The sequence below is a fragment of the Eutrigla gurnardus genome, assembly GCF_963514095.1.
Source record: "Eutrigla gurnardus genome assembly, chromosome: 17".
Taxonomy (NCBI): Eukaryota; Metazoa; Chordata; class Actinopteri; order Perciformes; family Triglidae; genus Eutrigla; species Eutrigla gurnardus.
Window position 1 is genome coordinate 10099743 of NC_139928.1, and position 23999 is coordinate 10123741.

Genomic DNA, 23999 nt, shown 5'->3' on the forward strand with positions numbered 1-23999 from the left:
TAGATGCACCTCTCCTCACCTGGATGGATGTGTTAAATCTGTCAATGAGTTTGATGAGTTATTTTTGTATTTTCTGATGTTTAGATGTAATGCTATTTGACACCAACTTCTGATTTTGGGAACTGCAAAGATTTCTGGGCTTTGCCAACTTCTCCTGGAGGTTCATTTAAAACCTCACCCACAGTCCCTTTCAAATGGTCCCCCACAGAGAGAAACTATGATGTCAGCAACAGAGAGCTTTTGGTGGTAAAACTGGCTCTGGAGGAGAGGAGACAGAGGAGAGGAGGTTGGAGGGGGCCGAGCATCCTTTCATGGTTTAGACTGATAATAAGAATCTCTCTTACATTCAAGCCTTATGGTGATTTTTTTTCTGAAGATTTAACTTAACACTAGCCTATAAACCCAGTTCTAGAAACATAAAGCCTGATGCCCTCTCCTGTCAGTTAACTGGCCGATCCCAGCTGACATCGAAGGCAGGTCCCACAGGCAATTTGAGTCATCAATGAACCTATACAAACATAAAACTGCACACACCAAGAGTACTGATACATTTTTTGTGCTTGAAAGCGTGTACATTAAGAATATACTTCTGTTATACTTAATATTCATTGTGAACCCTGCCTTAAGAGATGCAACTTACTGAGTCATTCCGTGTCATTTCATCAAATTTCTGAAAATCTTCCCACCTGACCATCTCAGAATGTCCTGAAAAAATTCAAGTACAAAGACACACTTGTTAATAGGACAAATCCAAAATATTAGGTCTTTACTGTCAAAAGTTTTCTCATGAAATGCCTCCAGACATGGAATATCAGGGGTGTAGCTCAATGATAACCTAGTATGGTAGGTACTTAAAATGTGTGTTGTTGAAATAAAGTAGTACATTTGAAGAGTGGCTGAGGTCCCATTTTTACAGATATAAGACTTCTATCACTTCTGCCTCTATCTCTGGTGTTAGCTTAAACATTCTACAAAATATGGTTTCTCTCAGATGATTAGTTTCACAGATATTAAGGCTCAAAAATGGAAGTAAACACATCTTTGCCCAACTTCAGAGTCATATTCCAAAAACCTGACAACAAGTATCAGGTCCAAACTTACTTTTTTTTAAAGATCATATTCTTGTTAAAATCATATTTAAAAATGTGGAGGGTGTTTTGTCTCTTTTTGTCGCAGTGATTTTTTAAAATCCTGATATTGGTGGGATTTTGGTGGTCGTTTTTGGTACTTCATGTCCTAAAATCCTACTAGTAAACATCACAGGAGGGCAATTCAAATGTGTTTTTTACCATTTACAAAAGACTTATATGTGACTAAATGCTACTGATGAATTTAGCCTCACGGAAACATTAAAATGTAGCACAGTTGTAGAGGCAATAAGTCCTTGAATGTGAGTTAAACATGGTGAAAGCAGCTTTTAATGTCTTAAACCATGAACAAAAACAGCATAATATTGAAGACTGTACATTTTGTCATACTTTAAGTATATAAACACCACAACTAAATCAAATAATAATCTTAATTTGAGCATAAAGATTTTACATTACAGTACAAAAGTCTCCAAAGTTTGATATTGAATAACAGTTTGTCTCTATGCTCACTATGAGGGATCACACATTTTTCATCTTTTAGATCCAATTCAGCTGACAAAGTTTGACTTTAGCTGTCGGTAAATGCCGTGGTAGGTGAGTGGCAGGGTAAATTGACACAGAGTAATTCCATAAATGTATTTAAAAAAACGAATATTACCATTTTCCCCTGGAGCAAAGGTGTGGCAGCTGCCATACCTTGCCATAACCAATCGACGCCCCTGGATGGATGGATGGGTTTTTACTATTATTTCTTCCGTGAACCAAATTATCCAGCAGATGGCGCCATTTCGCTGCTGAAGAGACATCATCTCCACTGTGGACATAAAACGTGCCAAGCGAGTGTTGCATGCAAATGTGAGTGCCGTCCCAGCTTCTCTGCACTGAAGTCGATCCAGGAGACACAACAGTCCACGAGCCTCTGATCCAGATCCCGCAGGACTGAGCCGCCGCCGCCGCCGTGCTCCTGGCTCCACTCAGTGGCCTCTGCTGGCCATTTAACGCGGGGAGAAAACAAGGTCCTCCCTCCTCAATTGTGTTGTGATTGAGCGGCGGAGGTAGAGAAGCGGGTCGATAAGTGGATCAGATTTATTAGCGGCTTCAAGATTGGCTAACGGCACGCCAGATGACAGAGGAGCCGGTCTGGGGACGGCACACCGCGCAGTTCATTTAGCCCAGCGGAGCGCCAGACTGCGTGTCTACAAGTGCAGCGCAATTTCAAGTGGAAGGTAAGGTGCATTCAATGCCATGCATGTAGAAGACATCGCTTCCATGTAACGCCTCTTCTGTAATGCATTGAGGCATGTCTGTATACGTTTAATTAGACTGAATAGAGGCCATGTTAATGCAGATATTATAAATGACTGACTGAACACAGGATGCTCCTTCTCTTCTTCCTGCATCCACTACCAGATTAATTATGAGCATACGGGAAATGTTTGTGTGAACGAACCTGTGACAACCGTGGACTCCTATTGTTACTATGACTTCTGAAAGTGGCAGAAGTCATAATAAGCATGAGTCCCCCCCCCCCCCCCCCCCCCCCCTCCGGTCTAATTCTGGCACAAGGCTGAGGGGGGGTTGGCGTACTGGAATTACAGCGGTGGCTGCATCTGCTGCAGTGTGGAGCTGCAACAAGTTTATTGTGCTACGAGGAGAGAGGGGGGGTAAGGAAAGGTGACAGCTGCCAGTAACTGCATTGGGCTCAGCAGAAATAGTGTGTGTGCATGTCTGTCTGTATGTGTGTCTGTGTGTCTGTCTGTCTGACAGCTTGTGTCCTGCTTTAGGGAGAGTAAAGCGTCAGCATGGATCTGGTCAAACTGGCCGTGTCCTTCCACATGGTCCTGTGTGCTGCGTGGGCCCGTCACTCTTACATGGACAGCATCTTCTCAGGCCGCTCAGGTAAAACGTGTGTGATTGTAGTGTGAGGCTGACTGTCACACACAACAGGAGGAGTTGCATCACCACAGCAACCTGTCTCCCCCTCAGCTCTCAGGTTTCTGGACGAGCCGTTGACGTTTGACCCCTGTTGTCTCGCGTCGCCTCCACCGCCGCCGCTCTTCCCTCCACCACCTCAGCTTTGGAAGCGGGGCAGCCCCGTAGGTGTTCACAAACACACTCTCACACACACACACACACACACACACACACACACACACACACAGGTCTGCTTGCATGAATACACTCATTTACTCACATGTGTATGCTCACAGGCCGCTGATTAAAACAGTTTTCTCTTGGATTTGATTTGAAGGATGGTGTTGGCGTTTTAGTGCCAAGTGTTTCTGGAGGAGAGGTACAGGAAAAACAAAAAACTGTGATACCCGGGTGTTCGCCTGGACCTCCAGGACCACAAGGACCCCAGGGCCCCGAAGTAAGACCCTCTTTCAAAATGCTAAACAGTATTTGAGACCTCCCGTCCGGGGCTGCACCACTGCACCACTCTTCAGTCTGACATCAGTGTAATGAGCACTTTGTAGCCATTTAAAGAAATATTGTTAAATGAAAATAACCCTTTCATAGTATTGATTGTGTACCATGCTCTATCGGAATATGTGAGTTGGATTTAAATTGGGTGTCATTTTTCAGGGTCTAGGTGGATTACCTGGCATAAGAGGACCAAAAGGGGAGAAGGTTCGTGTTCCTGTTTTTGTCTTCATAGCTCTTGAAATATGCCTCTAATGTATTTAGCTATAGAAGCATTTGTGCGTGTGTCCTTGTGGTCCTCCCTGCTCTAATAAGAGCTGCATCTTCTCTCCCCTCATTTGTCCTTCACCAGGGGGAAATTGGACGTCCGGGGTCAAAGGTGAGCCGCTCCTCCCCTCCTGCACGTCTCCTTCTCTCGCTCGTCTCTCTCTGGCCCATCTCGCATGTCCTTGGAATAATGGGATCTGGGTTTCGCTCTCCGTTGTCCCCTCTGTGCATCCTCAATCTCTGTGATGTGATTTGTCTATTGATGTGCTCAAAATATCCTCTGCAGCTGCTAAATGGGTCATGCCGCATTAGTCTCAGTAGCCGCTCGAACCGCGCAGCAAAGCCTGATCACATCCCTGGATGTCTCCAGTCATCCTCCGGCTCCTCACCTCTCCGTCATCCCCCTCTTCTTTCCTTCTCTCTTTCCCTCCTTGCCTTGGCCTGGCTCCATTAGCCCCTCGTACTGGACTCCAGTCCTGCTGATCCAGGCTCTCCAGCACTCCACTTCTGCACTTTAATCTTCCTAAGTGCTTTTGCTCGCCGTGATAAATCACTCCACACAGCAGCAGGTCCACAGTGTCTCTACAGGCTGCTGTTTTAATGACAGGCAGCTAAATGAGAGCATGCGGCTAGCATGGCAGCATCTCTGGGAAACTCATCCAGGTGTCACAGGGATGTGAGGCTGCTGTGTACATACATTTGGATCCACTGTTGCATTGACAGTGCAAAAAATGCATGCAAGGTTTTGTCCTCTGTCAATATTTATTTATTTTAACAAGCGTATTTACAATTACAGTTGTAGATCATCAGCATATTTAGCAAAGTGCAAAAGCAGAAATCATTCAAAATTGAAAGAAATAGTTTGACATTTTGGAAAATGTTGTTTGCAGACTAAACCCAGCAAAGAAATACTCGGCCTAAAACCTTCAGCTTGCATGGCAGTTTGATACTGCTTCAAAACCACAAATTGTAATTTCTACACTTTTTCAGCATGGATTTCGTAAAGATAAGATTGTAACCAGGCAAGCTGTTCACGCCTGTTTTCAGTATTTATGTTAAACGAACCCAATCTAGCCACCTGCTGGCAGCAGCTTCATATATTCCACGTAGACAGTCAATTTAACTCTTGGCAAGAAAGCGAAGAAGCCTGTTGAACTAATTGAAGATCAGACTGTTAACACTCAAAATAAATTGAGTCTGTTGTAAAATCCTTCCTGCAATTTAAAGCCAGAGACTCTCTCAGCTTCCTGACACTTTTGCAGAAAAGGTACTGATTGCTTTTGTATGTCTGTAGGGTCGTACAGGAGCTCCAGGCCTCCCAGGGAAACAAGGACTACCAGGATGGCCCGGTCCAGAGGGACCTGAGGTAAGTCTCATGGTATCACTCTGGGTCTACTGTCAAGAGGAATGTATATAACATATCACAAGTACAATATGAACCGTCACGTATATGTATGGTTATTTTTAGGGGGAGAAAGGTGATCCAGGACTCATGGGATTACCAGGATTGAGAGGACCACCAGGGACAAAGGTAAGTCACATCTTTACAACATCATACACACAATTATGTATATGCTTGGCCAGAAAAAAAATATATTCCTCATGCTTCTTTTCAGGGTATGCCTGGTTACAAAGGAGAGAAGGTAAGTTCCATATTCTCACAGCACACACATTTGTCACAACTACTAAATCTTCATTTGATTTCTCGCGCTGCGCTTTTTTACAGGGAGTTTATGGTGAACCTGGAGTAGCGGGACCAAAGGGTGATAAGGTTGGTGAAGAAATTTCATTTTCCTTTATTGCGGATCCTTAAATTGTGTTTGAAAATATTATGTCATGCAATTCTTTAGAGTCCATTTATGCGTGTTTTGAATATGAGCACTTCACCTCATGCTGTGTTGTAATGGACTTGAAAAAGGTGGGAAAACTCGACAGCAGTTTGCTTAATTACTGCTTGGAACCCAAAGTGGTTCATAGCACTTTCTTTCGATATTTCAAGCTCTCTTGAGCCCCGTATCACGGAGACAGATTAACATTAAACAGTTCATGAGTGTCTACTCTGCTGAGATAATGGCTTTCCTCACATCAAGCTCTCGTTATGTCTCTAATTAGGGTTCCATTGGTTTGCCCGGGATGCTTGGACAGAAGGTAAGAATGGTCCAATTACGACAACAGTAAAGAATCTCATTTAAACTGATCATTCCTCAACTCCTTTCCCAGGGGGAGCAGGGACCAAATGGAGAGCAAGGACTTGCAGGGAAGAGAGGACCCACTGGACGGCCGGGGAAGAGAGGCAAACAGGTGCAGAAATTGGAGGAAGAACGATGCGAATCCTCACAACATCCCTTCACCCGGGTGTGGTGCACTCTGCTCTGAGAGCGCCCGCCGCCTAATTCAAGTTCCACGTCCAGCTCTAAGTATAGACTTCTGTAGGGGCTGCAGGGTCTTTGGCATCTTAGATCTTCTCAGCCTACAGACTTGTGCACACACACACATGCACGCACACATGTGTTTTCCATAGACCAGATTATCACAGCTATGCACGAGTGGCAGTGGCTTGTAGGTCACCTTCAGTGTGTGTGTTTTCTAATATTGGGCTGTTGCCTGGTTTGCACAGGGCACCAAGGGACATACCGGTGCCTCTGGAGTCATGGGCCCTCAAGGGCCCCCAGGTCCAAACGGCCTTCCAGGACCACCTGGTCCACCTGCTTCGGGTACAATAACACACACTCATGCACAATCAGCCTTATATATAGTGTCGGCATCTGTGTGTTAAACCCTTCTTCCCATTATTTCGTTTGCAGGTCTCTATCTAGTAGGGGACAAAGGAGAGAAGGGTCCCGCGGGTCCACCAGGTCGCTGTGACTGTGATTCCACTGTTGGAGCAAACAACGCTCCATTTGGAAGCTACACTCAACGGGGCGGCCTCAATAAAGTCCCTGCAGTAAGACCCCACTCACCTAAAACAGCATCCTTACAATATGTCCGTCATAATTCAATTCATGTCCACACAAGTCGATTATTACTCGCCTTACACTTTCTCCTGTATGTGTCTGTCCAGATATTCGTGGTAAACAGTGATGAGGAGATGGAGCGTCTACGTCTAGACAACACAATAGTATTCAGGAAGGATCAGAGGGTGCTCTACTTCAAAGATAAAGATGGATGGAAACCCATACAGGTAACAACATCAGAGTGTTATGGAATTGCTGTACTGAGCTGCAACAGTACAGATTTTCAAATGAGCACCAGGTTACATAAAATATTTACTTTTTCCACCTAAAAAAGGGTAGTTTTAGCCTAAATACATTGCGAAATGTGTCATACCAGAGGTGGGCAACCTTAGGCACGCGTGTCACATGCTAGCCAATAGCACGCTAGCAATAAGTGTGCAGGACAGCTTTTTGAAGTGTTGAAGTGCCCTCTAATCCCAATGCCAAATTACCTCTTTCACAGCCACTGGCAGTTGCGCAGCCTGTTATTTATGGTAGTTTGATTGATCCCCCCCCCCCCCTTTCTTGGAGAGCCAACATACTCTGCCTTTGATTGGTTAGTACTTCTTCGCAGAATTAAGTTTATTGCTGATGAGAGATTGATGGAAGGTTGGCAGGGTTAATGATTTTGACTCGGATGCGGAGAAGGATGGGCCTTCTTGTATATTGCGCTCATATAAAACGACAATGTCCTGACGATGGGAGGAAAATGTTTTATTTTACCTCTGTGGATGGAATAGATTTCACTTGTGTGGTGCCATAATAAACATAATGATAATATTGCACACCGATTAACCGATTAGCATCAAAAAGTGCCTTTAATGCCAAGTGAGCTTTTGTTTTCCTACAACTTGTCCAGCCCTTCCAGCCGTTCCAGTCCACAGAGAAAGTCCCGGACAGAGTTGGTGTGTGTGGGGACGGGAAGGTCCAGGCCCTGCATGGAGAGGAGTGTGATGATGGAAACCAGATCGTCACAGATGCTTGTCTCAGTGAGTTACATGCATCACTGTCAAGGTCGAACACAATGTTTATAGGCCATTTTGACATATCAATGCAGGGTAATTAATTAATACCATTAGTTTTGGCACGGTTCCATTTAGGTGGGCTGGGGTACTGGTATTGTGCATGCTGGCTCAATGGGATGGATGCGACACTTTATAGAATGGGACTATACTTAATTTGATCAATTACACCTTATGTCTTTACGCTGCAATGACATGTGACTGTGAAGAAAATGGTGATTTATTACTGTCATTGAGTTCCATTTGCTTTTATGTAGGTTAATGTAATATAGTTGATCAAGAATTACCTTTTTTTAAATGATTTATGTAAGTCAAAAATAAACTAAACGGAATAAATGGAACTATATACTATATAATAGGTTAAGGTTAGGCTTTTTGCTGCACAAACTCCACCATGCTGTTTTACACCCAGCTGCTCATGAGATGCCCTATAGGGCACCACACAGAGTCTGAACCCACATGAGAGAGAGAGAGGATAAAAGCAGTGCACACTGTGAAACCTTTCCTTGATCTTTCATTAATCTCACCCTCTCGTCCTGCCATCGCGTCACTTCTCTCTTCCCCTCCGTTCAATTAAATTAGCGGCAAAATGCTGCATTGGCATCTCCGAAACACACCGGAGTGCCAAAGCAATCAGTAACGTCTCTCCCTTGCTCTCTCCTAACTCTGCCACCGCTACATTCTCCTCCTGTTTCCCTTTCGTCACCTCAGACTGTAAGTGGGCCTACTGTGGAGACGGCTACCGACATGAAGGCATTGAGGAGTGTGACGGAAAGGACTTCGCTTATCAGACCTGCAAATCCTATCTTCCCGGGTATGTCGACCGACAGCATGCGTACAAAAACATACACTGTATGCCCATTTGTTAAGGTGCGCCTGGCTGCTATAGATCTTGGAATCTATGCCAAGAAAGCACCATGCAGTTCCTTTTTAATCAGTAGCACATTTATACTGCACCCATCCAAGGATTGTAAAGGTCACTTTTACTGTGATGTCTTTGAAACCATCCAGAGATGATTGTGCATTATCTTGGGGCCACTTAATGCACAGTGTTTTAGATGCCTAAGTCACACAACTTGCTTGAGTTATACTCGGCTAGGTCAATACTTTGAGAGTTGAGAAGCTTAATACTATGTAAGCTCAGGTTAAACAATGGCTACCAGCACCTCAAGCTCACTTAAGACTTTATTTCTTGTTTGTTTAATCTCTACAAAAACGGACAAATCCTGTGACTTCCTGAAACTCACTGCCGAGAGAAAAAATTCCTGCATGCAACTGCCTGTATAAACACAATTTATCATCTTAAAATCTTGTTTTTTGTTCACATCAAACAAACAAAATATATGTTCATTAGCAATATTAGATGTGTGTCGGCAGCCCGGCTGGCTGTTTCCTCCTGTCTATTTTCCTAAATGTTGTGTATGGCCTAAATTGCGCATGTTAAAAATACTTTTCCGTGTTTCTGCAGGTCCTTTGGGCAGCTCAGATGCACTGACTCATGCCTCATTGATTCAACTGGTTGCAAGTATTTTACCTGAGGTGGAAAAGTGAAGTAGAAAAAAATGGCCAGATTGCAGCTTTGCAATTCCTCTTTCTGATCATGGGGATTATACTTCCGATTTCTACTGAAGTCTCAGCCCTTAAAAAATAACTGATGGACTGAGAGAGAGAGGGTCCTGAAGGAATGTTCCTGAGCCTGCTCTGAGCCATGAAAAGTCATGGGAGTCAGCTTTGAATCGAATGTCTCCGCTGGAGGTTCAATTGCTTTTACTGGCCTCAGGGAGCAGCTCCATGTTACTTTCACTCCATTGGCTGCAGCACTGTTATGGACATCGGCGATGGTGGGGAACATTTTAATGATCATATGAAATAGTTACAATGTGTATGACTTGCTGACTGTTAATGCAGAAATAAGCTGAATTTGTTCTGAATTTATTCTGAATTTATTTTATAACGAGAATGAGATTTAAAAAAAGAGACAATTATATAATTAATAGTATATATATTGTAGTGCGCAAATCAGGGGTGTGTAAATGTGTTTATTCCTGTGCATTGTATTAGGAAACGTGTATTTATGAAGTGCAATGCTGTGATGTTGCATGTAAATGTGTCTCAGTGCACAGTGGACTGCTTTAACCAGTGAATGTTCAAATACCCGACAGGAGGAAAACGAATGTCATACCGCAACAACAACGAGAGAAAACATGCTCATTTACATCACAGTTAATCCAAAAATGAATCCAGTAAGTATGATTAGTGTCTAATCTGCCTGCATGTAAAGTTCATTAAAAAAAAAAAACAGTGTACACTAATAAAGATTAGGGCCTACAACGAGGATCTGTGAGAGGGAGTGTCTGTGGGCGGGGTTTATTTTAAGAAGAAGCAACCAATCAGGAAATCAACATGTGTATGATGATACGTCACTGCCACGTAGAGAGGAGACCGAGTGCACGCGCATCTGTTGCTGGGAACTTGCAGCAGTTGGGTGAGCCGTCCGTCACTTTCCTGGTTGCAGCGTGGCAGCATGCTGCTGAGCGTGCTGAGCTGGCTCCTCTCCCCGCTGCTGATGGCCGTCAGCGCGGGGAAGCTGCCCGAAGCCGACGTCCAGATAGAAGTTCAGTACAGACCGTTCCTCTGTCACCGGAAATCCAAGTACGGAGACATGCTGCTCGTGCACCAGGAGGGATACTTCGAGAATGGGACGCTGTTTTACACCAGGTACGTGTGGTGACGTGGTAGGGGTAAACGGTGTGACGGTACAGCTAGTGTCGGGAGTTCCTGCACAGTTCATAACGAGAGTTACCGTCTCACCGTGTTCAGCCATATTCACTCTCCTTCACTGCACTGTTTAGACCACGGAATGCTATTTTGCTTTGCCCTTCCGGCGTGCACGCGTGTCCAATCTCCTTGGTGACGCCTCTGTCCATCAGGGAGGGTCACGTGACACAACATTTTTTTCAAGGGTCAGTTCAGCCAAATGGGAGGAACATATTCTCCCTTACCTCTAGTGTTTACCTTTTATGTGACAAACGTCATGAGATGTTCATCTCTGAATCTCTAGTAAAATATGCAATTGAAAAACTCAACATCTAAATAAAAACAGCTGTGAATATTTCTGTGAATTGAGTTTAGTAGTAGTAAGTTGTAGTCTTGATTAAAACCCCTGTGTAGTCTTTGTCTTTACTGACTTCCAGTGGACTCCTGACCAGGACACCTTGACATAGCTGTTGGGTCAGAGGTCAAACAGGCTTGAAGCCTTAAACCATAGAGGACAGCGTGATTTTTTTTATCATTTTGAAATTACAGTCAGAGTTAGCCTCATAACAAAGGGGTGTTCCACTCATTTTCATGATTGTGGCCTCTGTCTGGTCCCTTTGTCAGACCTCTAACTCTCCACCCGTATGTGTGTTTGTGCCCCAGTCGAACTGACGGCGACAAGCATGCGATGTGGTTTACACTGGGCATTAGAGAAGTGCTCACGGGCTGGGATAAAGGCCTGCAGGACATGTGCTCTGGAGAGAAGAGGAAACTTGTCATACCTCCAGCCCTGGCCTATGGGAAGGAAGGAAAAGGTACTGCAGCATTGTCCATATGCATGCAGTCTGCATGCCGATATGCAGAAACACAGTTCTGTCTTCCTTTAGAAAATGTGCACTATTATCCCGTGTGTTATGCATGTATGTATATTATACTTGTCTGTCTTGTTTTGAATAGCTCTCTAGGACTCCCACACTGAATAAAGGTTTTATTCAGCAATATTAGTCCACTTTTTCTCAACATGGAGCATGTGAACAATGCTATGCTTTGTCCTGGTAAGCACACCCACACCACCCTAACCAATAATACCTGTCTCTTCTGCATCTAACTAACTTATCTCACAAAAAACTTGAATGACTTGATGTGACTAATAATGCAACCAACTTCTGCTTTTCATTAACACTTTCAACATTTGTTGTATGGGTAACATTTCTGCATCACCAACCAAACCAGTTGTTTTCTCCAAACTGAAGCATTCTCACAGGTGACCTCTTGCTCTGTGGTGTTGTCTCGTCAGGTAAGATCCCACCTGAGAGCACACTGACTTTTGTCATCGAGCTGCTTGACATCAGAAATGGACCGAGGTCACACGAGTCCTTCCAGGAGATGGACCTCAACGATGACTGGAGGCTCTCCAAGAATGAGGTAAACGCAACGGTGTCCTAAAAAAAAAAAATACCCTCAGATTGAACCACTGCTACAAACACATCAGTCACTCTGCGTATAGCCCTCCACCAACTAGAAAGATGATATCTCAGTTGAGGCAGAGATAATACATGTCTGATATGCGGGGCCCCTTCCTGACATAATTGCTAATTGGAGGATTTAACTGGAATTTGATTTATTAATCCGTCTCCACACAGTACACAAGAAGCTTCATCAACCTGCCTCACTAATAATCCAACGCTCTCGCTCTCAATCTCCCAGGTGAAAGAGTATCTGAGGAAAGAGTTTGAGCGTCATGGCTACCCTCCCAACGACACTCTGCATGCCAACATGGTGGAGGACATCTTCGTCAAAGAGGACGAGAACAAAGACGGCTTCATATCCTCCAGAGAGTTTACTTACAAACACGATGAACTTTAAAGTCTCTACCGGTCCCACAAACCACTCGCTCATCTAGTGTCTTCCCGTTTTTCACTTTTAAGGAAGCATCGTGTTTATCTGGTGTGTGACGTGTAAATTCCTCTTGTGTGAAGCTGTGTGGTGAGCTTTGAGCCAACTTTCAGTGTTTTTGTACTTTTTTGAATGTTTTGTGTGTTTGCTTCCAAAAGAGCCCATTCCACCCCGTCTTGCATACGGAGGTAGGTCAGATTATTATGAAATGTGGTCATTTACTGAATACAAATTTCATGGCAATTCTTCTTAATAGTAACTTAATCCAGTGCATTATTAAAACAGAGTACTTTTGGATTCTTGTTGTAGTTGCAGTTCATTCTTTGGGCAGGCAATGCAAGTAGATTATTTCCTAAATTTGGCTGTGAAATCCACCTTAATGGAAATTAAGTCAGTCCATTTGTTCAGAGAACAAAACAAATTAACAATCAAACCTGATTTAATGAAAATGTGAACCTTTCCCATGGCAGCCATGAAGACTTGACATCGCAGGAAAACAAGTCTGACAAAGATCATAACCGTTCCCTTTCATTTTACACTAGTAAACCAGCATACACAGGCTCTGGTGTTTATTAGTGACTCCTGTTTGACATGTGACAACTGAGAAATGTGCTTCAATCCAAAAACAAGGTGATTAACTGTACCTGCTGCTTTTTAACAACATGCCGGAGGTTGTTTTGACATATTGCACATATTAAGTCTGAAACCAGAAAATGATCTGACTTGAACCTAGGCAGGCGGTTTCTACAGCTTCAGGGTTTCTCATTGTTAACACATCAAGACTAAAGTCAATATGAGAGTGACTGTTCTGTTTGAGGTAGCTTTGAATGATCTTTTTTACAATAAATTGCTCACTAAAATCAACTTGTTGAAACAAAAATACTGTGGTTTATTTGGTGGTCACACTTTGAAATACTACACATGGAACCAGCAGGTGGCACTGTCTTCACGGGTGTTAGTATTGGTTAATACAGTGAGAAAGGGAACCTGAAACCTCATTCATTATATATTCATAACATCTCAGTGTAACTTACAACAAAGCCACGTTTCTAAAATGTCGGTGTATTCTCTTCTACAGTTGTATGGGTTTATTTGTTACTTATAAAAACATAATTACATGAACAAAAGCAAAGCACCACTCTATGGACCCCAGGGTAAAGGGGTTCCAGATATTCACATCTTTTCACATTCAGTTTAACAGGAGGATTACATGCAGTCTCCTTGTTAACGGCGGCCATAACAAAAGAAAGGCCGATGACAACTTGACAAAATATTGTGTTCTGCATGTAGACACTGCAGGACACTGTTTGTGTGCAGAGTCTGTATGTAACTTATGAGTAGGGAGAGCCCTCCTCCTCACACACATTCAAAACATTCCACACTGGAAAAGGTCAGAGGTCACAGTATAAGGCGGGACCCCGCTGGACACTCTCACACACGCACACACACAGAGAGAGAGCCTGCAACCAAATACGACCATGACAGTAATGTTATTGTCATGAAGAGGAGGGGGACTGAGTCTGCCTGATGTGTGTGTGTGTGTGTGTGTGTGTGTGTGTGTGTGTGTGTGTGTGTGTGTGTGTGTGTGTGTGTGTGTGTGTGTGTGTGGGGGGTGGGGGCTTGACTCATCTGAGGTGTGTCCTAATCCCAGGTGGTTTGTGGTTCACTGTAATAGAGAGGAAAGACAAACTCAATAGAAGATAGTGAAGTCATCTGTGAAGTTGAGAAACAGCAACATGTATTGTGGTGCTACCTCTGTTTTCTTTGCTGGGGTAGATCCGAGGAAAAGGCTTGAATTCATCGGGAGGGGGGAAGTCCTCTACGGGGTGGAACTGGAACTTGGATTCAAAATCATCTGCTAGATGTAGAGTAAAGACCAGCCGTTACTTTAAATGCAGGAGTCCATATTGTCATGGGGACATTTCTTTATCTTTCACCTTTTCCAGCTGTTATTTTGAAAACACACAAAAGATCTAATTTACTTCTAATGATGTTGTAGGGAATAAGATATTAAGTTAGAAAAAGGATAGGAACTATTTGAATTACGGGTGTTGTGATATACTGATATTTAAAATATTAAATGTTGATTTCATGTTAATAATACACTTATGATAATATCGTTTAAATAACACAGCGCCTCTTAAATCCCGTTTTTTTACAGTTGTGGTTACAAGTTCTCTCTACACCTACATACCACATGAGACAAAAATGAAACAAAACTACAATAAACTTACTGATAGATATTGTAATAGTGTTGTGGTGAATTATTTTGCCCTTATTTGAATGAAGTTGAAAATAATATTAGTAGCCTAATAAAATCCAATTAAACTAGTTTTTTTTTATGCTTAAAGTCCACTAAAGGCCTTCCAAAATGTCAGCTATATAACAGTAAGATTCACTCGCCCAGGCTGTGCAGGTGTCCATTCCTGAGACTTGATGGAAGCAGGGGAGGTGGAGGTGGAGGGGGAGGAATGCGGCCGGACAGCTCGGTGGAGGGGGAACGTGCCGGGGGAGCTGGAGGAGGAGCCAGCCGACCCACACCTGTTGCCAAGGGTGACAAGAGCCAGAAGGGTGTCGGACATGAATAATAAAATATACAATATGAAGCATACATCCAAATCTAATATGTTATTTATGACAACTGAGACATCAAGCGGTATATTCACACTTTTTGTTGTCTTAGGCAAAAAGCATTGATTTGTAAATGCTGGTAACAACACATACCCTTTAATAACAAGCTGAACAGCTGCCACAGTTTACAACCTATACTTGCTGGGAAGCTTTCAGACACGTTTGAAACACACAACTAACAGTTAGAAATATTTCTACTTGTGTTTTCCCTCATAAATTCTTGACCTTGGAAAGAAACACCTCATCTGCTAACTTGATTTCCAGGGTTTGTTTCCTCGTATCCTGAAAATCATCTCCCAACCCCTAACATTTAACCTCATTTGTAAATTAGATGAAAAACGGAAATCCATCTGCTTCTAATTCTCAAATACATCCTCTTGTGCCTTTTTACGTCATCTCCATCACTTTCTTTTTTTTTTTGCTTTGTTTGGACATAAGTGAATATCATCTCAATGCCTTGGGTTATTTTTTATCAGCCACCTTACAACGGCTCTCAATTTACCAGAAAGATCACTGGTGAGAACAAAGACAATTCCTCATTTTGATGTCAACCTACCTGCACTTCTGGGCACGGCGGGCGGCCGGCGGGTGGGAGCGTTGCAGGGGTATGAGGGAGGCAGAGAGCGCATGGTTGGGGAGGGCACTGCGGCCACCTTGGGTGGTGGAGGGGGGAGGGTGGACGGGCATGTGGGGATGAAAGAAGTTGGGAGAGGGGGAGCAGGAGGTGGGGGAGGAGGCCCCAGTGGGCTGTCCCGCAGGATGGGGAACCGAGAAGGTTCCGAGTGGACTGGGGATGGCGCCGGAGGGAAGAAGCACCATGAGGAGCGGTCTCCCGGAACAGCAGAGGGAGGATAGAAAGGTGGAGGAGGAGGAGGAGGGGTAGACGGCTGGGAGATGATGGTTTGGTAGGAGTGCTGGATGGGGAGCCACGTGGGTTTGGTGACTTGGGATGGAGGTGGAGGAGGAGGGCAGGAGGGGAGAGGAGGCGGCCTATTGGCCGGCCGGTCCTGGAAGGCTTGGGGAGGGGGAGGCGGGGGAGGCACTGAGGGAGGGGCAGGTGTATGCGGAGGGGGAGAGGAAGCAGGGAAAGAGGGTGGGTGCTTGCTGCCGTGAGATGGAGATGGAGGAGCGGAGGACGGAGGAGCGGAGGGCAGAGGACCAGAGGGCAGAGGACCAGAGGGCGGAGGAGCGGAGGGCAAGGGAGCGGAGGGCGGAGGAGCGGAGGGTGAGGGAGCGAGTGGACGGTGGACGGAGGTCCGGAGCTCCGCCGTCCTGAGAGGCTCAGAGATGCTGCTGGGGTCTGCCGGCGTCGGGGGGTTCCACTGAGGCTTCATCGAGGCGGAGGAGCTCGATCGTGACACTTTAACAAACACACACACAAGTCAGTTCGATGATCAGCACAAGTATATTTATTACAGATTTAGTCAGAGCAAGACACTTTGCACCAACCTGGGGTCTTGCTTGCTAAGTCTCTTTGTCCTGTCGGCCTGAGAGTGGGGAACCCTCCTGCAAAGAGCCCACCTAAGGTCTGTCCCATGGGTGCCACCCCTCCCGATGAGCCCTGAGGAGCACCAACGCTGCCGGGTGCATCTCCAGTGTCAGCCTTGGGCTCTGGGGAACGACACATGTACACATTACAAACGATCAATGACAATGACATCGCTCCATTTGGTGTTTTTAATCATTATATATTTATCACATGTTCATTAACATTTTAAGAGTCTTTCGTTTCCTCAGCAGGTGATCTAGTCGTGGGAATTTTGTTCTTAGTTTTGAAAGGACATAAAGATGCCATAGTTCAGTCAGAAACATGAATACATTTTGCACCGCCCAAATCACCTGATCTCCCTGAGGGCCAACAACACACCTTTCAGTAACAAAGCAGTCTGTTTCAACTGGCATGGCTGCATCCATCAAAACTGACAATCTGTCAGCTACTATTTACATGTAAGTTAAGCTTATTCCTTCACTGAATGAACAAATCCTTATCATTACATACGCTGACATCCATATTTCAACGATCCAGCATCGAATGCACACAGACTTGAAAATACCGTTTGCCACAAAAACATAACATACATAAAGATGATTTTTTTTTTAATAAATCTTGTAGTATACTGCCGATACAATGTCTTGTCTATTGTGTTTGGCCTTGTATATACAACAGTAGTTTCCTATTCTGCCTGCATCCTTATCTGCTGTAGGACATTCCTTCCTGAAATCACCAGTTGCTTGTGTGTGTGTGTGTGTGTGTGTGTGTGTGTGTGTGTGTTTGTGTGTCTTCAATACAGGTCAAAGAGAACCAACATACTGCCAATGATCTACTACAATAAATGCATCCTGACACACAAACACATCACTGAACCCACTTCCTCTGAGCTCCACTGAGAGAATTACCTGACTTAGTCAGAGACACCAGATGTGCATATATGTAGCATAGTAAGGACGTTGCTCTTACTGTGGACGGTGGGGGAACTGCGGTCATTGACCTGCGTGACTTTCTTGAGTCTGGCTCCTTTCTGGATGTCAGCCAGCAGGGCACACCTTCCTCCTCCTCCTCCTCCTCCTCCAGATGGGAGCTTAGGAGGCTCGGATGGACACTGTCACACAGAGGCAAAGAAAAGAGTTTTTATGTAACAGTGACCAGTGCTTTACCCTTTAGGTATGTTTCCATTTCACGTGAATGTAAAATGAATATCTTTGGGTTTGGGACAGGTGAAGAGGAACACGTTAGAGCGGAGGGAGGAAGAAGAGGAACAGGAAGTGGCAGATAACTTTTCGTGATGGATTCATGAAGAGAGGAGAAGCGCTGCTACCCTGGTTTATTGATGTGTGCTACAGCCTCGTTCGCTGGCAGCGCCGACTCATTTAACATGAGGACACTGAGCACCTGCTGTGGAAACATGACACTCTACGGAGAGTCTGCTGTCTGTCCTCCTGTGTGTGTGTGTGTGTGTGTGTGTGTGTGTGTGTGTGTGTGTGTGTGTGTGTGTGTGTGTGTGTGTGTGTTACCTCAATCAATAATGCAAATAACCTGCAGGTGATGGTTGAGGGTCAGTGAGAAGGAGTGACTGTTTAATTGCATGAGAGAGAGTTAGAGAAAGACAGTTTACCTGTGGCAGGGCAATGCTGGGCGGCGGCGGTGGTGGGGGAGGAGCCAGGGGAGGTGGTGGGGGAGGAGGAGCTGGCATGCTGAGGCCTCAGCTACCTGCAGAAGACAATGCATACCCTATAAGTGAAAACAAACAGTCACCATCCAATTCATGCTCTGCAGCCACTGGACACTTTCTTTTCCAGAAGCTGCTTCTGTGCGAAGGCTCGATGACCTCCGACCCTCTTCCCTGGACAGGAAGGTGCAAAACAGGAAACAGAGAGTGCTCCATCCTGTCTAGAGAAATGTGACACATCCAAACCTCCCCCCCAAAATGTCCTCCTGTCCTTCCCACAATGCCCTGTGGTGGGACTCGGGCGAGGAACAATGGAGACGGTTGTGTGACAAGTAATGGACCCCTACCCTTCAGTCGCTCAGAGTCCAGAGGCCTCCACTGCAGCAAGTGAATGGAAAACACGCAGAGGAAACTCCACAGGAAAATAGCGAGCACACACATTGTGCTGTTTCCCCCCCCTCGACATTACACAGAACATGAAACAGGATGCTTAGCGGTCCTGTCATCAGGAGCAACTGGCTCAGTAATCCGAGTGATAAGCACCGGAGGCCAAACATCAAACTTTCCAGGGAACGAGCTCGTGTCCAGGATTATGTCGGCGTCTTTCAACCTCTGCACGTAACTGGCAGCACATGATCCCCAACGACAGTCGTCGAGACGTCCGGGCGACTTTCTTGGCATCATGAATTGTTGACGAGTTGTCTTGCGCGGCTGTGAAAGACTGAAAACAGCCCGAGGATTGTGCACATTTGGTTCTCTGTGGAATTTGCACATGCTCTTCCTGAGCAATTTAGTCGAACACAGAATAGAAAGTGTTTTTGTTGAATCTCTATGTATCTGTCCCTGTTGTCTGTCTATGTTTGTGTGTGTGTGTGTGTGTGTGTGTGTGTGTGTGTGTGTGTGTGTACGAGGCCTCCCGTCTATGTGACTGGCAGACTGTCCTCCGTTGCTATTTCTATCTTCATATCGGTGTCAAGCAGCCTCTTGGACACCGCCAGTGTACAGTAGCTCTGTAAAACACTGGTTAGCTGAGGGGACACTGACTGGAAATGCACTTCTCACACCAGCTGTTTTTCTTTGACCTGTAGTACGTCCTATTTTTCCTGAATCAAAGAAGATCACAAACACACGCGAAAGCACTGCTGCAGCCTTAACAAGGGATTCCTACAGTGTTTATTTGAAAGTACACAGACCATGGAGCCCCAACCCTTACTGACTTGACGATGCCGTAATACTGAATCTCTGTTGAATGAATCATGGACAGGGTGTAGCTGTAAAGTTCTGTTCGGGGTCTCAGAGCTCCCAGTAGCAAATCAGGGGATATCTGTGTTGACAGTACTTTTCATGCAGCACTACCCTCAAAGTCTAAGGATAACACATTACAATGTTTATGTCTCTATGAGTTTGATTTGGCAAGGAATAGGTATTTGTGTCCATGCATAAAACATGAAATAAATAGCAATACTTTATTTTATGTATTACTTTTATACTCATGTTTATTTTGTCACATTCATCAAACGTGCATCTCCAAAACTTTGTCTATTGTTTTTTTGTTAAACTTGGAAATAAAACAAAAATGTATCTGTAACTTTTGTGAAATTAATTGAACTGATATGACCAAATTACTACAGTATAATACTATACTGCATTGTTTTCTCTTAAGTAGAGAGTGGGAACAAAACTGCATCTCAAAGACCAATCTATTAAAACAGAAACAAATAAACCCTGACACACTTCATGCGTCATGCCTTTGGATAGACAGTAATAAGAAACGGTGCTTAAAAAAAGAATAACAACAACATGTCAAATACAAGTGAGCATTCATTACAGACCGCAACGTTGTCTTACCTTCACCAAGTATCCGAAATCCACCTGTTTGCAGAGAGAGCGCTTCAGTGATACGGGCCGCGGCACACTGACCTCATAGCGCGCTCTCTCCGCGGCGTTATTTATAGTCCGGTGAGGACGACGCGTCCCCGGCGTCTCGGCTGACAGCAACTAAACTTTGCGTTGCAAAAACTTCCACACACGTTTCATTTCACTTCCCCGGAGCAGCAGACGACATGCGATGGTGGTCGTGCACAATGGTCTCTCTGTCGTGAAATCACTCGTGAGCGCGCGCTGCAGGAGGCGAAGAGTGCACGGCCACACCTTACCGCCCCACACTCACCACGGACCAATGGAAGAGGCGGGGGCGCTGAAGTTACCAAGAAACTTTCCTTCACCTTGAATAACACCTGTAGGAACAACAAAGACCGTGTAGTTATGAGAACCGGAGGGGAAGAGGTCTGCACCCCCACGTTTCTATATTAGCGGTGTATTTTAGTGATTTTTAAGCTGTATGATTGAGCATTTTCGCCCCCTTGTGTTGAAAATACGACAGTACAGGCCTTCTTCCTTCAAAGGTGTGACTTTAATATCAAAATATCTGTTTCACCCAACGAGCTGACAATTGGATTCTAATGCATTACATCTGAAAGCCACATTGTGATTTTATAGCCGCAAATGACGCATCAGTCATAACCCTGTTACATAAACACACACATCTCAACAGTGACTGAGAATTTGACACCACAGACGCTTCACATGCATGGCACTAATTCATTGTAATTGTGTTTTTTTTTTGCAGACAATGTGACAATCACACGTCGCCTCAGTGAAGGGATGATGAGTCACCGAGTGCATGGCTTATGTTTTTAAGAGCACATTGTCTTTTGTGTTTGTGAGTGTCTAGCGATCCACGAACTGTAAAATGTCTGGTTTTTCTAGTCTCTCTTCCAGCAGCGTCTGCTTGAAGACACATTTCTCAAGACACATGCAGATGCAACACGCTCTTCAGACTCACTTCTCATATTTTACCTTCATTTAAGTATTCACAGGTGGTCCAAAATACGGTAGCCCTGCAAAGCAAACTACTTCTGGATCATACTTCATTAGCTACACGGCCGTATCTCATCCAGCTGGATATCACGGACATTAGCTTCTTACTTCAATTGGGCCCATTATGTCATAATACAAGCTGGGTTTCATCCTTCATTCAAAGTACTTTATACATTTTGCTGGTAAGTGTTGTGCGTCTGACTAAAAGCTGTACGCAAGCATCCCTTTACTTCGTTTGCTAACTGATTTCTTTTCACACATAATAATATAACTTTACACCTTCATAAACATCCTTCTAACCCTTTAGAATCAACATTTTTCACAAATGGAGCATTATTTATCCTTCATCATTAAACATATATTATTCTTACTATATATATAATGTAAACACCTTATGGATGATAGTTTTCCTGGAGCATATCACACTTAAAGTTGAGGACTGACAGAATATTGCACTCTGGGATTGTGTTTTCTAAAAAGGTTGTAGGTCCGTGACTGAATCAGGGACAGCGTGAGACATTAATGGCATATTGGGCTCTTAAGTGCTTACAGCAATAGTGCTGTATCTCTTCTTTTGAGCTTTGATTTGGGGATATTTTGAGTGAAATGGTTTGATAACCATTCTGCAGAAGAAATCCATTTCAAGTAATTTGAATTTATGATTTGTTTTCTTTGGGCTTCTGGCACAAGTCCAGAAACAGCAAATGACCAAATGTCCAATATTTCATGTAAAACCTCATTCCTGCATTGGGCTAAAAGTTGAATGCTCCTTGTCATCTTCATGATCAGCATGGTAACCAACATACAGCTGACCTCTTGGTGCACCTGAACAGCATGTAGTATCGCCGTCTACTCAAATCCCTCTTCTTTTCTCCAACCATCTTTTGATATAAATATTTTGATCATATGCTCCTCTTCATTGTCACCGCATGTCCTCACACTCCGTGTCTTTCTCCTGTATAGGAAGGCCCGAACGCATCCTCCGCTTCTCCCTGAACCGACCCGAGCGCGACACCTTCATGTTCCGGCGACATGTCTGCTCGTTGAAGACCGACTCCAGGTGCGAGTCGTCGTAGGTGTCATCGCTGTGGACGCTGGAGCTCCTGTTGGACTCTTGTTGGGACAGGGACTGCTCGGCGGTGGTCTTGGAGGCCGCGGGCTCCTTTTTCTTCTCGGGCTGTGCAAAAGGGTCAAAGTCCGGGTCAAAGGTGCCGGGTGAAGCGGTTTCCTTGGAGCCTCCGCTCTTCTTCTTTGGCAGGAATGCCTTCCACCACGGGACCCTCTCGGTCATCCTTGACTGGGGGAGAGGAACTGGAACAGGGGACAGAAACCATCATTCAGCTGACATCTCCCCCTCTGCACCAGTATCATTTTGAGACATGTAATTTCACCTGATCTGGCTCCAGATGTACATCACTCTCTAATTTCTAGTAAAACATCAATTATCCCTTTAAAAGCTATGTCTCTAATAGGCCTACTGTCATGTCATTACATCACCGTTCTTATATTATCATGCTCCACATCTTCATCATCGCCCTAATAATCATCACAAAATCCTATTTTCTGTTGCATATTTCTTCTTTCTCTTAACCATTTCCCACAAGTGACATAACTTCTCACCAACTAATCCTAAGAATAACCAGTGTAACCATTTTTACCTTCTCTGTAAAACTGGTTTAATGAGTTGTAAAGAACAGAAGAGCGAGCTGTGATTCACAGGTGAACTATGCGCAAAAAAAATAAATAAAAAAGCCAACATAAACACTCACCTGAGCTACAGCAGCGGAGTGTAGTGAGCCCAATGAAAAGCGTGAATGTCACACTTGTGATCGTCCTGAGATATAAATCCACAGGACGGGATAGTGTCGTCTTCTTCTTCTTCAGTGGTGGAACACAAATGTGACAGTAGTCCTTTGAGGGGTCGCAGCAGCAGGATCCATTTTACGCACGAGCCAGCTGCTTCCTCACATCTCCCACCAACAAAAACTTTCCCCTTTTTCTCCGCTGACTCTCGTCGAATCCCTCCGCTGTTCTCCTGCAGTTATCGTGAATAATACGGATGAATTGACACATTTATAAGGAGCGACTTTCTAACACTGAACCGGCAGGTTTCCGCCTCCGAAACTCTCCTCTCGGTGCACCTGTCCTCACTCCTGATTGGATGAACGCTCGGGGGACTGTCACGTGAGCACGCGCTCAGGTGAAGCCACTGCGATGTTAAGGCGGGGCTTGTGGTTGCTAAGGAACATGCCCCATGGGAACGTGTGCTTCCTCAGTGACAGATAAAAAAAAAAATAAAGCGAGAGAGAGAGAGAGAGAGAGAGAGAGAGAGAGAGAGAGAGAGAGAGAGAGAGAGAGAGAGAGAGAGAGAGAGAGAGAGAGAAGGCCCTTTGTATCACCTGAACCCAACCCAAGCCAGGGAGCCAAATTATGTTCCGGTTTTGGACTCCCAGTAGCCTGTGTGTGTGTGTGTGTGTGTGTGTGTGTGTGTGTGTGTGTGTGTGTGTGTGTGTGTGTGTGTGTGTGTGTGTGTGTGTGCATCATGGTGTAAATGAGACCCTGCGCGGACACTACCAGAGGGGGGCGTGCGACCGGAAGCAGCCAGGAGACTCCTGACAGAACATCGCTGTTGTTGTAAATTCACACAAAAGTGACGCGAAGCAGTTTGGTCGCGCGAGATTCTTCCAGATGCTTCTGCTTGTTCTCGCGCTGCTCCTTCAAGTCTCTGCGTGAGGTCAGTGTCATGTGGTCTGTCTGTCTGCCTGTCTGTCTGCCTGTCAGAAAGACACATGACCAGGACACATTCACTCATGCATGGCTTCAGCACCCTGCAGCATCTACAGAGACTTACATCCGGACATATTAATATGT

At 44.8% G+C, this 23999-nt stretch overlaps 4 protein-coding genes across 6 annotated transcripts; 2 read left to right on the plus strand and 2 right to left on the minus strand.

Moving 5' to 3' along the window:
* The first annotated feature begins 1935 nt into the window (after positions 1-1935).
* On the plus strand, positions 1936-10132 carry LOC311028468 (uncharacterized protein). The gene is made up of 18 exons (XM_084033067.1): positions 1936-2317; positions 2876-2990; positions 3078-3187; positions 3343-3462; positions 3678-3722; positions 3868-3894; positions 5077-5148; positions 5251-5313; positions 5399-5425; positions 5509-5553; positions 5895-5930; positions 6003-6083; positions 6400-6496; positions 6587-6726; positions 6844-6963; positions 7635-7764; positions 8509-8611; positions 9266-10132. The coding sequence occupies exons 2-18, from the start codon at positions 2894-2896 to the stop codon at positions 9333-9335; spliced, it is 1383 nt and encodes a 460-aa protein (XP_083889193.1). The 5' UTR covers positions 1936-2317; positions 2876-2893; the 3' UTR covers positions 9336-10132.
* A 174-nt stretch (positions 10133-10306) lies between these two features.
* LOC311028469 (peptidyl-prolyl cis-trans isomerase FKBP14-like) lies at positions 10307-12774 on the plus strand. The gene is made up of 4 exons (XM_084033068.1): positions 10307-10515; positions 11218-11369; positions 11852-11979; positions 12262-12774. The coding sequence occupies exons 1-4, from the start codon at positions 10322-10324 to the stop codon at positions 12418-12420; spliced, it is 633 nt and encodes a 210-aa protein (XP_083889194.1). The 5' UTR covers positions 10307-10321; the 3' UTR covers positions 12421-12774.
* A 50-nt stretch (positions 12775-12824) lies between these two features.
* Positions 12825-20521, minus strand: wipf3 (WAS/WASL interacting protein family member 3). Of its 3 annotated transcripts, none has more exons than XM_084033064.1 (8): positions 20097-20521; positions 18195-18310; positions 17540-17681; positions 16531-16692; positions 15638-16441; positions 14854-14991; positions 14204-14308; positions 12825-14116 (listed from the first exon to the last, which is right to left on the minus strand). In XM_084033064.1, exons 2-8 carry the CDS (start codon positions 18270-18272, stop codon positions 14076-14078), a joined length of 1470 nt encoding a protein of 489 aa, XP_083889190.1. In that variant the 5' UTR covers positions 18273-18310; positions 20097-20521; the 3' UTR covers positions 12825-14075. The 3 variants fall into 3 exon arrangements, with proteins under 3 accessions (XP_083889190.1, XP_083889191.1, XP_083889189.1); XM_084033065.1 differs by having other exon boundaries at positions 14204-14305; positions 18195-18289; positions 20097-20520; XM_084033063.1 differs by having other exon boundaries at positions 18195-18289; positions 20097-20520.
* Positions 20522-20648: 127 nt separating this feature from the next.
* LOC311027810 (uncharacterized protein) lies at positions 20649-23246 on the minus strand. Its single transcript, XM_084031976.1, has 2 exons — positions 22898-23246; positions 20649-22439 (listed from the first exon to the last, which is right to left on the minus strand). Exon 2 carries the CDS (start codon positions 22417-22419, stop codon positions 22051-22053), a length of 369 nt encoding a protein of 122 aa, XP_083888102.1. The 5' UTR covers positions 22420-22439; positions 22898-23246; the 3' UTR covers positions 20649-22050.
* Positions 23247-23999: the final 753 nt, after the last annotated feature.